Source organism: Alligator mississippiensis, chromosome 3 (assembly GCF_030867095.1).
Source record: "Alligator mississippiensis isolate rAllMis1 chromosome 3, rAllMis1, whole genome shotgun sequence".
Classification (NCBI taxonomy): Eukaryota; Metazoa; Chordata; order Crocodylia; family Alligatoridae; genus Alligator; species Alligator mississippiensis.
In genome coordinates, this window is record NC_081826.1 from 255,855,869 (window position 1) to 255,869,595 (window position 13,727).

A 13,727-nucleotide genomic window follows, 5' to 3' on the forward strand; every position below is an offset into this window, starting at 1 on the left:
GTTTTCCCAGTGAACTCAGTGGGTTAATTTACTGTGTATGCAACACACAGCATTTTGCCCTCTATGTGACATTTTTCAAGCTACTGAATTTCTTACTGTGCAATTTGAACATTTTTGGTAAGTCTAAGATTCCTTGAGTCCTTTCCTCTTTATAGTGTGTTTAACCTTAAGTAATCTTTTTCATCTGTAGCAAAGTATAGCCTAGTTAGTGATTAACTATAATAAATATGTTCAAATAGCAGAAGAGAGGCTATAGAAGACCTATGTTACTGACTGTATAATTTTTAAACTGATGATAAGTATAGTATAGCAAGGCAATTCTAAAAAATATTTCCTATGAACTCTGACATCTATAAAGGAATTAATTTTACACAAGAAGTAGTTGTTGTGGAACTGAAGTTGACTCTAACTTTTCCTAAGATACATTTCATATGACATCCATTCAGCTTTTATATTACCACCAGCAAAGAGTCCAAATCTACCATCTTTTTCATTTGAGCAGTCCATAAACACACAACTGATCCTGCTGACGGTGGCAGATTTCCTTGGATGGTGATGAAGCATGGTTCACATAAATAAGAATTATAGTGTGGAACCTATTTTTCTGCTGTTCTCTGACTTTTATCTCCTTGCCTTTTATTGTTTCTGTTCTTGAAAGAATAAGCCTAAACTACATGTTGCTATATATAAAGGGAGAAATAATGGATAAAGACACCATGCATTCTCTGCATTTGTCCTATGTACTAATAATTTATTCAGCTACTTAAACAATTTCTTATATTAAAAATATATAAAATGGAAAGAAGATGATCTAAAATTACTGGAAATGGTACATAAAACCCTTCCAAGTTAGGTGTGAACAAACCAGTGTTATCTGGTAGCTATTTTTGTGATTTGGGGATTTTTTTTTTTTAAAGAAGAAAAGTAAAGTTTGTTCCTACAATCCTGTGTCATACTGTCAGAGGATTTGATAAGAATAGACATTGTACTGAAATCCAGGGAGTTGATTGAGGGGTAAAAGTGAATTTGTCTTGTGTGTATGTGGCATAATCTTAAAAAATATTTTAAAAAGAGAGCTAACGTTTTTAGATAAGGCTTTTTTGCTGACATTGCCATTTAACAGGTAAGAATATCTACTGGGTTAATGCATTATTTGATATATACACTCTGAAGACTTGTGGTAATTCTGCTTTTACTGTTCCCTTATTCTGCGTTTACAAGGAGGAAGGAAAAGAGTAATGGTGCAGAGTCATTTGGAAGAACTGGATGCCTTTAAGTCGGCAGGCCCGGATGAGCTCCATCCGAGGGTGCTGAAGGCACTGGCCGACATCATTGCAGAGCCACTGGTGGGAATATTTGAAAGCTCGTGGCGCACGGGCCAAGTCCCAGAGGACTGGAAAAGGGCCAACGTGGTCCCCATTTTCAAAAAGGGGAGGAAGGAGGACCCAGGCAACTATAGGCCAGTCAGTCTAACCCCAATCCTTGGCAAAGTCTTTGAAAAAATTATCAAGGCTCACATTTGTGAGAGCCCGGCAGGACAAATTATGCTGAGGGGAAATCAGCACGGGTTCGTGGCAGGCAGATCGTGCCCGACCAATCTAGTTTCTTTTTATGACCAGGTTACGAAACGCCTGGACACAGGAGGAGGGGTGGATGTCGTATACTTAGACTTCAGGAAGGCCTTCGATACGGTATCCATACTGGTGAACAAGTTAAGAGGCTGTGACTTGGATGGCTACACAGTCCGGTGGGTGGCGAATTGGCTGGAGGCTCGCACCCAGAGAGTCATGGTGGATGGGTCGGTTTCGACCTGGAAGGGTGTGGGCAGTGGGGTCCCACAGGGTTCGGTCCTTGGACCGATACTCTTTAATGTCTTCATCAGTGACTTGGACGAGGGAGTGAAATGTACTCTGTCCAAGTTTGCAGATGACACAAAGCTATGGGGAGATGTGGACACGCCGGAGGGCAGGGAACAGCTGCAAGCAGATCTGGACAGGTTGGACAAGTGGGCAGAAAACAACAGAATGCAGTTCAACAAGGAGAAATGCAAAGTGCTGCACCTAGGGAGGAAAAATGTCCAGCACACCTACAGCCTAGGGAATGACCGGCTGGGTGGCACAGAAGTGGAAAGGGATCTTGGAGTCCTAGTGGACTCCAAGATGAACATGAGTCGGCAGAGTGACAAAGCCATCAAAAAAGCCAATGGCATTTTATCGTGCATCAGCAGATGCATGACGAATAGGTCCAAGGAGGTGATACTTCCTCTCTATCGGGCGCTGGTCAGACCGCAGTTGGAGTACTGCGTGCAATTCTGGGAGCCGCAATTCAAGAGGGATGCGGATAACCTGGAGAGGGTCCAGAGAAGAGCCACTCGTATGGTTAAGGGCCTACAGACCAAGCCCTACGAGGAGAGACTAGAGAAACTGGATCTTTTCAGCCTCCGCAAGAGAAGGTTGAGAGGCGACCTTGTGGCTGCCTATAAGTTCATCACGGGGGCACAGAAGGGAATTGGTGAGTATTTATTCACCAAGGCGCCCCCGGGGGTTACAAGAAATAATGGCCACAAGCTAGCAGAGAGCAGATTTAGATTGGACATTAGGAAGAACTTCTTCACAGTTCGAGTGGCCAAGGTCTGGAACGGGCTCCCAAGGGAGGTGGTGCTCTCCCCTACCCTGGGGGTCTTCAAGAGGAGGTTAGATGAGCATCTAGCTGGGGTCATCTAGACCCAGCACTCTTTCCCGCTTATGCAGGGGGTCGGACTCGATGATCTATTGAGGTCCCTTCCGACCCTAACATCTATGAATCTATGAGTATTCACAGGCCCCAGAAGCAGTACAGGAGCATGTTCAATTCCCCACATTCCTGTTTGTTTATTTTCATAAGGCCAAACTGTGAGCTAGGTTATTGTAACACGTTAGTCAGAAAGCACAGGAAACAATTTTTCTGCTGTGTTGGTGGGTGCCGAAGGTCACAGATGATTTCCTGTCTCTCCCACAAATATTCATGTGGCCCAAAATTTACCCTGGAGTTTAATAGCAGGGAGAGATAGTTAGCCACATTAGTCTAAAGTCAGAAGCAGGGTAGACTTGCACCTAGGAGACGAACTAAATCAGAGATGTATAGCAAAACCTTTCATAAGATGTGAAGGGACTGCAGCAAGCAGAGCTGCACAACACAACCCCCCCCCACACACACACACCCACACCCTACCATATACCCACACACCCCTTTCACAATATACAAGACTAAGAATATATTTTTATTTATGCAATCACCTCTATATAGAGTAAGCAAACACAAATCATGACACAGATATTTTTATAATACAATTAAAATGTTATAGTAGGTGTTTGACTTTTTGTATGTGATTTGGTTTTTTTCTGGTTCTAAGATGGCAACCCTTCCCTCCCCCTCGCCTCGCCCCCCCCCCCAATGGAGTATTTCCAGGGGCAAGGAGGGACTTCTGGTGGCAAAGGTAAGGGTTTAGTGGAGTGGGACTTCTGGTCCCAAGATGGTGACAAGTTTGCGGGGCTACCCATGCAGACCTGGACAGCTCACCAAAACTTGTTAAATGGCCCTCCACCCAAAATAATTACCTGCCCCTGTGCTACATGCACTGAAAAAAGGAGATCCCAGAGTTGCAACAGTTCACAGTGAGACCACAATAAACATACACTGTTATAACCAAACGACTACCTAACCATTAGAGCAGGGGAAGGCAAAGTCCAGCTCACAGACCAGATCTGATCGGCAGTGGACTCCATTTCTTAGAAGCCCCTGCCCGCATAGCTGGGGCTGGTTTCTATGGAAACCCCAGCGGCAGGCAGGGTCAGGGTTTCCTTGGAGACCAGCCCCAGCAGTGCTGGCAAGGCACATGGCAGGGCGGGGAGCTGCTCCGGGGCTGTTCTGGGATCTTGCAGTGGTAACATTGTGGTCTGGAGCCAGGGCAGAGCCACAATGTGCATCTTGCATGCTCTAGGCAGGAGCGTGCAAGCAGTGGGTTGCAGCTCTGCCCCAGCTCCTTGTAGCCGTGACAGCATGATCCAGAGCTGGGGCAGAGCTGCAATCCATTGCCTACACACCCTTGCCCAGAGCATGTAGGCTGCAGACCATGGTTTTGCCCTGGCTCTGGACCATGCTGTCACTGCTGCAGGGTCCCAGCCTGGCCCCAGATCTGCCATTTTGCTCACCCCTGCATTACAGCTACTCAGAAAATGAATGTTAATTTTATATGAAGATTTTGAATAAAATATCTTGTTTCATCAGAATAAAACTCCATCAAAATATTTTGCCCAGAATTTAGACTTTTTTCATAGGATCATAAAAAAGCAGAGCTGGAAGGGACAACATGAAATCTAGTCCATCCTCGTGCTCAAGGCAGGATCATCCCTGACTAAACCATCCAAGGCAGAAGGCAGGGTTGATATGCACCTTAGACTAACTAAATAAGATATATATAGAGAGAGAGAAAGACAGACAGAGTGAGAGAATGCACAAGCTTTAATGAACTTGAGTTTACTTTGTCTGTCTAACCCAGGGGCGGGCAGTTATTTTGGGCAAAGGGCCGCTTACTGAGTTTTGGAAAGCCATCGAGGGCTGCATGACAGGCAACCCAGGGCAGATTAATATTAATTTTGTACATTTTTTAGGGGCCCCGCAGGCCGGATAGAATGGCCTGGTGGGCTGCATCTGGCCCCCGGGCTATATTTTGCCCACCCCTGGTCTAACCTGCTCTTGAAAAATTTGCATTGATAGAGATCCCAAGACTTCTCAAGGTGGCTTGTTCACCATTCTTACCAAATTGTAAAAAATAATATAATTCAGACTGGTGCTGCTGGGCCTCCTGGGGGTTGTGGTTTGAATGCTTTGTGTCCTCATTCTCCTCTGTGGCCTGGGCCACCTGGATAGACTGTTTTTAATGTTGCTCATCATCTTTCTTCTCCTCTTCATGTGTGAAAAGGGTGCATCATAGAAAAAAAGTTTTGCTGAAATGATTTTGACCAGTTGTGCTACTCTTCATCAAGTCATATAGGCTACTTGGCAGAGGTGAGTTTTAAGGAGAGATTTCAGGAAGTTTCTTTTCCTCACCTTACCTTAACTAGCAGTAAGTGACTGTGTGTACCTGCTTACGCAAGATTTTCTTAATGTATGCATTAAGGATTCTGTCTGCAGCTCCACTGACCACTTTCCCACATGCCTAGTCATCCCCCTGCAGGCTCTTGTTTGGTGTTTTAAACAAAATGGTTTGCATATATAGGGGATTTTTAAAAATAATTGAACCAGATTCAGAGGTGATTTAAATAATATGTTGGTGAATCAGTATGAGTACATGTAGTTTATATAGAGATTGGATGAAAGGTTGTAGCTGAAGCAGACCGAGTAACCAGTATGAGTGTATGATTAAGCTGACCTTATTTGATACGTCTTTTTAATACTGCAGCTGTTTACTTCACACTCCTACACTTCTGTTGAATTAACAACAAATAACTAATGCATAACTTAAATCAATTCAGAATTTTGTCCTCAATTTCTGAGATGTCAGGCCTGTCATGTTGGGAAGGCAGGGAAGGCAACCATTCTTTCCTGTTCTAATGAAAGGTTTCATCTACTTGAGGTTGCAGTATCTGCTGCCCAGGACTTGTGGCAATATTACACTTCAAAGAAATAATGTAGAAGTTCTCAGAAGTGTTAAACTAATTCCTGATTAGCTAATCTAATTTGCGGTTTCATTGGATTTGTATTGTTTTGTTCTGCCATAGTTATTGACCTGCATTCCAAGTATGTTTTCATGTCTTCCATATCACTTTTGACTTTTCTTTTAAACTAACTACATTTTTCTTATACTGTTTTGAGCCCAGACTATATTAAATGCATGCCCAAAAGCCGGCTTTAATAAGCCTTTGAATGGTAAGTATTTGGAAACTACAGGAGCTAGCTATTGCACTGTCTAGCGGTAATCAAGACCATGAGCACACATAGGAATAAGCCCAAGATTATAGTATTGAGAAGTCCAGCAGTTTTCACAGATTCACTCTTTTTCTTGCACTGTGTTTGATCCTGCCAACAGTACTCTGGTTCACTGGCAGCAGGTGTGTAATGTTAGTAAAAGGAAAAATAATTATGGACTGTTTTTTTTCCAGTTGTAAGCTCCTTTCTTCTGGTATAACTTTCATGGCTAGGTTAATTGCAGGTACAAATCCTACTGTGTATCAAATACTTACATTTAAGTAGTAGAATTTTCACCCCAACCTAACTGGATACAGCTGCATCCCCAGAATAAGCACCAGTGTGCTTAAAGTACCTGAATAAAAATTTTTGTTCCTTTGGGTTTTTTTATTCTGTGGCGCAAATTTCCTGCTTTGGAAGAGAGTTGTTGATCTTTTAAATCCTGAAAGTCATTTAAAGTCTGTAACACAAATGGAATTATCTTATGTATTTTATGTGGGGCTGATGTTTTACCTATTTTGCAGGTTTTGCTGATCTTTGCAGAAGAAGACAACCAGAGTGATGGGTTCTGGTGGGCTTGTGATAGAGCTGGATACAGGTGTAATATTGCTCGAACACCAGAGTCAGCACTTGAATGCTTTCTTGATAAGCACCAGGAAATAATAGTGATAGATCACAGGAGCTCCCGATACTTTGATGCTGAGGCTATCTGCAGGTAACTTCATGGACCTTGTGCCCCTTTTGAACCTAAAAATGCCTTGTAAAATGCCACTCATGAGCATAAAGTGAAGACATTATGACATTCTGAAAACAAGTTTAGAGAAGGGAGTAGGGGGCTGGAGATTGCACTGCTCCATCATTAAAGGAAAAAATAAAAACTGCTTTGGTGGGTAAGAGAAGAGCAGAAATAAAGCTTTCAAATATAGCACATGAAAACCATTCTACAGGCATCCAGTATGAAAGATACATTATTTCTGGGACTAAAATTTGACCTAAAGAACTATAAATCTTAGGTCACAAGCCTTCATAGGACTTTAAAGCAGAGCTGCCATAGAAGTGTGCAACACTGTAACCGTTGCTTTCCGATTTACTTGTGTTCTACTCCTCCAGCAAAGGTTGGAGCAATGGGGTTTTATATTGTACCACCATTCTTCCGTAATGGTGATTTTCCAAAACCTATGTCTATGTTAAGTGCAGAGATCAGGATTCTCAACCAGAATGTCACAGGACCCTTTGAAGGGTGCCATGGGTGGATCTAGGGTTTTGAAAAATACAGGGCAGAGGGTGTGGCACAACAACACATTTTTTTTACCAGTTAAAGAAGAATTAAATGCTTATCTAATATGCTAGGGGGCTAACGCCATGTCTTTCAGTTTAAGTTCAAAGCAAAAACAAATAAGCTGTGCACTGATTTGCTGGGTTATATATAAAGTTTTAAAAAGACACCACAAGCTAGACAAAAAAGTCAGAATAATCAAACATCTTGTGTCATTAGTCCTGTAATCATTGTAGTTAAATGTACCTCTCTTATTCAGGTTCATAAGCAAAATCTAGTTTTCTTGGCATCTTGACAGTGCCTCCAATACTTCACTGTCAGTCACTTGCACACCTAAGTTCATATTACTACACCTGATTTAAGGCTTTTAGCTAGAGCTAAAAACACTCTATGGGGTGGTTTGGATTAAACAAGAGAAATGTTCCAGACAGCAAAATTGTAGAAGAAAGGATAGTTTGAGGAGTGGAACATCAAGACTATTAAAAAGCATAGAGGATCGTTAACACTTGTGCAGTGGAGAGAGCTTAGTAGGGATCAGAAACATGATAGTGAGCCATGAATTGATTGACTCCCTCAGCACTGCTGGAATCAAAGGGTATGCCACTACTTTCCTCTGGATCTACTCCTGAAGGGGGTGTTGGGAGTGGGTAGGTAAACACAGGTTCATCCCTGCCCCACTACTCCTCCCTCCCCCGCTAGTTACACAGCCCAGAAGAGGTAAGCAGAGGGTCTTCTGACTGCTCCTTTCCCTTCTCCCCCAGGTAGGGAGGGCTGGATTTGGCCAACAGAGCTGCCGCTTCCATGCCCAATCCCGTGCACACAGCACCCTCTCCAGCCAGTCCAGGATCTGTGCCGCAGGCAGCGCCTGCCCCAAAATGGCTGGGGAGGGAGCAGCATTACATGCGTCATGTGATACATGTTTTGGACCAACTGGGAAGATGCCATATGTGGCTTGGATCCCAGACTGGTGGTGCAGGGGGCACTGCATGTGGTGGGCCTCCTGATCTCTGCACATGGGGCTGGTCTGGCACGCTGCACTTTATGCTGGTCCACTCTAGACCCAGCAGCAGAATTTGGAGTCAGACAAAGGAGCTCCCTGGGCTGAATCTGGCCTGCAAGCTGTACCTTTGACACTCTTGGTTTAAACTCTTCAAACATTTGTGTCTATTGCCATGCCACCTTTTCAGTTGAATGTTTTATTTGTTTTATTTGTTTTATTTTTAAATCTTTCCTTAGGAAGTCAACCACTGTATCTTGCTTCATTTTATTCTCTGAGTTCCCTTCAGTTTGTCAGTATCTCTTTGATAACATGATGCCCCTGTCTTCTCCTGAGAATAATTTAACAAAATGTAGGGTTTGAAACTTTGCAGAAAGCTAAGTATTGGAAATCCATGGGTACTTAATCTGTAAGAGAAAAGTATGTTCTGTATTCGGTGATGGAGTATGTTCTGTATTCGGTGATGGAGTATGTTCTGTATTCGGTGACAATTAAGGGCTAGCCCATTCCTCTCTATATTTCTGCACCAAGCAGAATAGCTTCTCGTAGGAATAGTGCTGCTATTGACCATGCCTGCTATATCTGTGTGCTAGACCAGAGGTGGGCAAAATACGGCCCGTGAACCAGATCCAGATCCAGCCTGCAGAGGGGCTTTGTCCAGTCCGTGACAGGTCCCCCGGTCCCGCCTGGCCCAGGCACCATCCACCCGTGGCTCATCCTGCCGCCCCCTGGACACACAGCAGGACTTGGGTGGCTCTGCAGCTAGATTGCCTTTCTAGGCAGCCCAGGTGGCGGCTCCTTCTGGATGCTGCCACCGCTGGCCCCAGCCCTGCGATACCAGCAGGGACCTGCATGCATAGTGCTGACCCTCCCTGCCTTGCCCTGTGCCTGCTCTAGAGTTGCCTGCGCAGGCTCAGCAGCAGCAACAGTGACAGCGCAGGATAGAAGCTGTTGCTCAGCACCAAGGAAAAGCGGCTCCTCCCCCTCACTGCTGCCAGGCACTTCCTGCTGCAGTCACCTGGAGCCTGCTCTGCACTGAGCTGCCCTGCATGTCCACCACCATCACTGCCATCTCCAAGCTGCAGTGGGGCAGTAGTGGTAGCACAGAGCAGACGCAGGGCAGCCCAGTAAGGGCTCCGGGCAGTTGCAGTAGGAAGAGCCACCAAGGGGCAGGGCTACCCTTGTGGTCCTCGACAGCTCACCAAAACTCATTAAGCGGCCCTCCAGCCGAAATAATTGCCTGTTTCTGTGCTAAACAGTGTTTAGAAATAGGAGGTCTGGATAAGAGTTAATAATGCATTCTCTACCACCTTTTTCCAAATCAACCAATGGCTATGGTGAACATTCCCGTTCCCAGTCCAACATACAGTCTGCATGTTCAGGGAAGCTAGACCAGATGAACTTAGTGAAAAGGGGTTTCTGTAGATGTCCTAGATTTACACAGATGCAGCGCACTGCTTTCACAGGTTTGGGGGCCTATACTGATCTTCATGCCAAAAAAAAGAAGGAACATGCATCAGACATCCATCCTTATGTGTACGCCAAACTAAGAAAGCGATAAAAGCTCCACAAAAAAAAAAGTTTGTTGAATCTCCCAGGTTCAGTATTGTAGGATCTTTGGGGCTTGTTTTTTCCGTTATGTGTAACAATAAAAATTCAAAGTAGTTTCAGTAAAGCGTCCTAGAATGTGCATGACTCAAGTTTTTTTGTCTTTTCAGATCAATCCGTGCTACTAAGCCATCAGAACACACTGTAATACTTGCTGTTGTTCCACGCACGTAATTATCTCTCTGTTTTTATTATTTTTGTGTTATATTTATTTTCTTATTATGTATAACTGCCTATCATTATGCAGATATTATTAGTATCAGCCACCTTTTATCTCTAGTTGCAGAAAGTAGGACATGGATCAGTGGCTTGAAATTACAACAAAGTATGGATAACTGGGAAAAACTTGTTCACTATTAGAATGTTTAGATTGGATATCAGGAAAAACTTCACTGTTAAAACAGTGAAGCAGTGGAAAAGACTGCCAAAGGAGTTGTGGACTCTTCATCCTTGGAGGTGTTTAAGAAGAAGCTAGACAGACATTGGTCAGGAATGGTTTAGAAGTAGCTATGACTGTGTTCTTCTATGGGTATTTTCCATTGTATGGGTATTTCCTCATGTAGCATTGAGTTGCTCATTGCTACATGAGGCTGGGAGGCAATTTTTCCCCTCTTCCTGATCCATGTGTTGGGGGCAGGGGGTGTTGTTTTGTTTCATTTCGTTTTTTTTTTATTTTTTTAAGGCTTCCTCAGATGCATTGTGTGTAACCAGCAACCAAAGCTGGGGATTTTGATTGGGGTGGCCTCAATGCTCCTGCTGGGACTTAAACCTGAAGGTTCCTGGATAGAGGGTCCTGTCACTCCTCTTAGGGCTGGGCTGATTGCTATATTTGGGGTCAAGAAGGAATTTTCTCTCATGATCAGATTGGTATGAACTGTGGGGGTTTTGCCTTCCTCTGTAGCAGGGGGCATGGCCCTCTTCCTGGGATCTCCTGAGTGCATTTTAACAACCTTGCAGCAGCAGGATGTTGGATGCTCTGGTCCTCCTGCATTACCTGTGGCAGGTATAGGTGCCAGGCTTTATGGTTGTGCAGTGGGATTGACTGTGTAGTTTTACTAATAGGTTTGATAAGGATTTGTACAGGATGGATTGATTTGAATCTGAATGTCTGACTTCCCAGGTACAGTGCTTTAACCACCACACTATAGATTAGACATAATGCAGTCTATTCGGGGGGGGGGGAGTCAATAGTGGTGAAGATGTGTGGAACCAGGAGGAAAAAAGCAAGCTAAAAGGTGTATGGCTCCACGAAATGGCTGCTGCTTTAGAAGGGAGCAGTCTCTGGCTTCTAATCTGGGCCTTTGATACCAAGGGTGAAGAAATTTCCCCATTGCACTACTTCCCTATCTGTTTTACTCAGTGACTAGTAAATGCAAGGAGCAGTGGCTCACTTTGAAAACTGCCATTTAGGTTCACAAAGGATAACAGAATTCAACCCAGTGGCTGTGTCCAGATGACCACAGATGTCTTGTCCCTGGGGAACGCCTGTGCCTCATGCCCTCTGGTATATGGCAGGTTACCCTGGGTGGGGTAGGGGAGGCTGGTTCCAGCAACTATGCTGGCCCCAGCAGCCTTACCTGGGGTCCTGGGGACCAGGGAAGCTGCAGCCATGGCTCTCCTGCAGCTTGGAGCCTAGCCTGCAGCATCACGTACCGCATGGCTGCACTTCTCTTGACATGACAAGTAAGTTTAGATAACTCTGTCATATTAACATTATCTACTTTTTATATTTTGGGTGACCACATGTTCTATTTTGCTGTAGACCTGCTGACCAAGAAGAGATATCTGTTCTACCCCTTCTCAACGCCGGCTTTGATAGGGTATGTAGAAATAACCCTCATAACTTGATAAATTAAAAACCTTCCTTTTTTTAAATGAAGAATAATTATGAGTCATTTGACTAAATCACAAGTTTTGATTGTATCACAAATGTTAATGAGAATGTGTTTATGGGAAAATAACAGCTGTCTATTCAACAATATTTCTTCCTTTTTGGCTAGTGGTACATATCACAAAAGAATCTGTGGCCTAGTTACTAGTCCCAGAAGGACCGGGCCTATTAGCAGATTAATTTCTGATGGCCTGGAAAGGTAGTTGGAAAATGAAGTAGAGTTGAGAGCCCTTTGCTGCTTCCTTATTAAAGAAGTGGTATGCACCCTTGGTTGGTAAGTGCTGCACTCCACAGCATGTACCCTAATGCTCGGGACATGTGTCTGTGCTTTCACCTGGCAAATACCACATACTTGTGAAATATGTGAACTCGTCTATCCCCTACTGTAATCAGTTGGGTATGGGATGAGGATTTTGGTCTGCAGCTTTTCTTAGATCTCAGAGCGTTAGATGTAGTCATGATGCTTGCATAAGACAAAGAGGGGAGAACAATTTATACCCTCCAGGACACCTGCTTAGATGAGGAAAGAGTAGGAAATAGTCTTCAGAAGGATAGTCTGATAGGGGATGAGCTTGGGTCTCTGGAGACCCAGCTTCAATTCCCTGCTTTACCATAGATTTCCTGCATAATTTTGGGTATGTCTCCTATTTTTCTTTCTTTCTTTAAAAAAGTTGTAATAAAAGATAAATCTCTCATCTTTCTTTCTTCCTTTCTGTATTTCAGTCACTGACACTAACATGAAGGAAACAGTACTAGCTTACTTCACAGAGAAAGCTGTGAAGATAAATACATTAAACATTATCAGATGATCATGTATTGTAATACTAGGGATTGTATCATCCTGTCATATGGCCCATGTGGCTCCTGGAATGGGGTAGGACAAGCAGGGTGGGGTGCACATCCAAATTCTGGATGTTGGGGACATGTTTTGGCAGCACCAGGGCAAGTGATGGATCTGGACTTTGTCAAGTTTGATACCCCATGGTATATAGATGTCAGTCCAAAAATGTATGGCTTAAAGTTTCTTATTTAGTATTCTGTAGAAACCTGGTTTGTTTACTTCTTCTTAACACATTCTTTTCCATTCCCTCTCTTGATCATAGGTTCTCCTTTTTTTCTAAAGCCTGGTGTTCTGTTCAAACAAATCAGACTAGATTGTGACTTGGTATGCAGCCCAGAGTACAATTCTAGGAAACACTGTGGCTAGGGAGAGACATTACACATGAACTGATTTAAGTGAAGAGAAACTGGTTTAAAACTGTAACAGAACAGACTTTTGGTGCACATTAGCCAGTTTGAAAATGGCTGAAACCGGTTTGAGATAAACCTGAATATAACACTGTCTCTCCTGTAACCTACTTGCGTTCCCCTCCTCACCCCCATCCTTCTATTGTTAGTCCCTCGCTCAGGTGCTGTGTATTTCCCTACCGGCTTTGTCAGCTTTCTTGGATTCACAGTCCTAAACATTTACTAATAAAAGTCAATCAGACTTAAGTGATTTGGGTCAAACTGGTTTATGCAATGTCTGTCCCAGACCCCTTCCTGGTTTTAAATTAAACCAGAGTCCCCCAGCATCCCGGCATGCTGTCTGGGCTGGGCGAGGATGTTTGATGGAGCAGAGCAGGGTTGGCCCCACCCCTGTCCTTTCTAGCTAGAGCACTATCACTGCTCCAGCTGGGTGAGGGACTGCAGCAGCTGCCAGGCCTCCCCCTGTTCCACTCCCCCTCCTCGCTGGCCTCTCAAACAAGGATCCCCCTTCCCTCCCCTCTCCCATGGCAGGTACCTCAGTGCAGGGACCTGGCATCTGGCCATGCCCCCTGCCCCCTATGCTAGCTACTGCTGAGAGGTGTCTGTGTGGGTCTCCAATTTCACTGGAACAAAGAGCAGACAGCTAGTGGCTTGCAAATGCAAATGCACCCTGCAGATAAGAAGAGCTTGAAACTGATGAGAGGGGTTTTCTTTTTTAGGGCTTGATGGGCCAATAAACAACCTGCTGGGTACAATCCAAC

The 13,727-nt window shown here is 44.2% G+C and overlaps 1 protein-coding gene across 5 annotated transcripts in view; it reads left to right on the forward strand.

Annotated features, from left to right (window-relative positions):
- Positions 1-13,727, forward strand: part of PDE8B (phosphodiesterase 8B) — a 202,001-nt gene that overhangs the window by 126,031 nt on the left and 62,243 nt on the right. For all 5 annotated transcript variants that reach the window (XM_019482249.2, XM_019482242.2, XM_059725101.1 and 2 more), the window contains 3 exons: positions 6,471-6,661; positions 9,938-9,997; positions 11,590-11,647. In XM_019482249.2, coding sequence (XP_019337794.1) covers positions 6,471-6,661; positions 9,938-9,997; positions 11,590-11,647 — 309 coding nt within the window. The remainder of the gene's footprint in view (positions 1-6,470; positions 6,662-9,937; positions 9,998-11,589; positions 11,648-13,727) is intronic.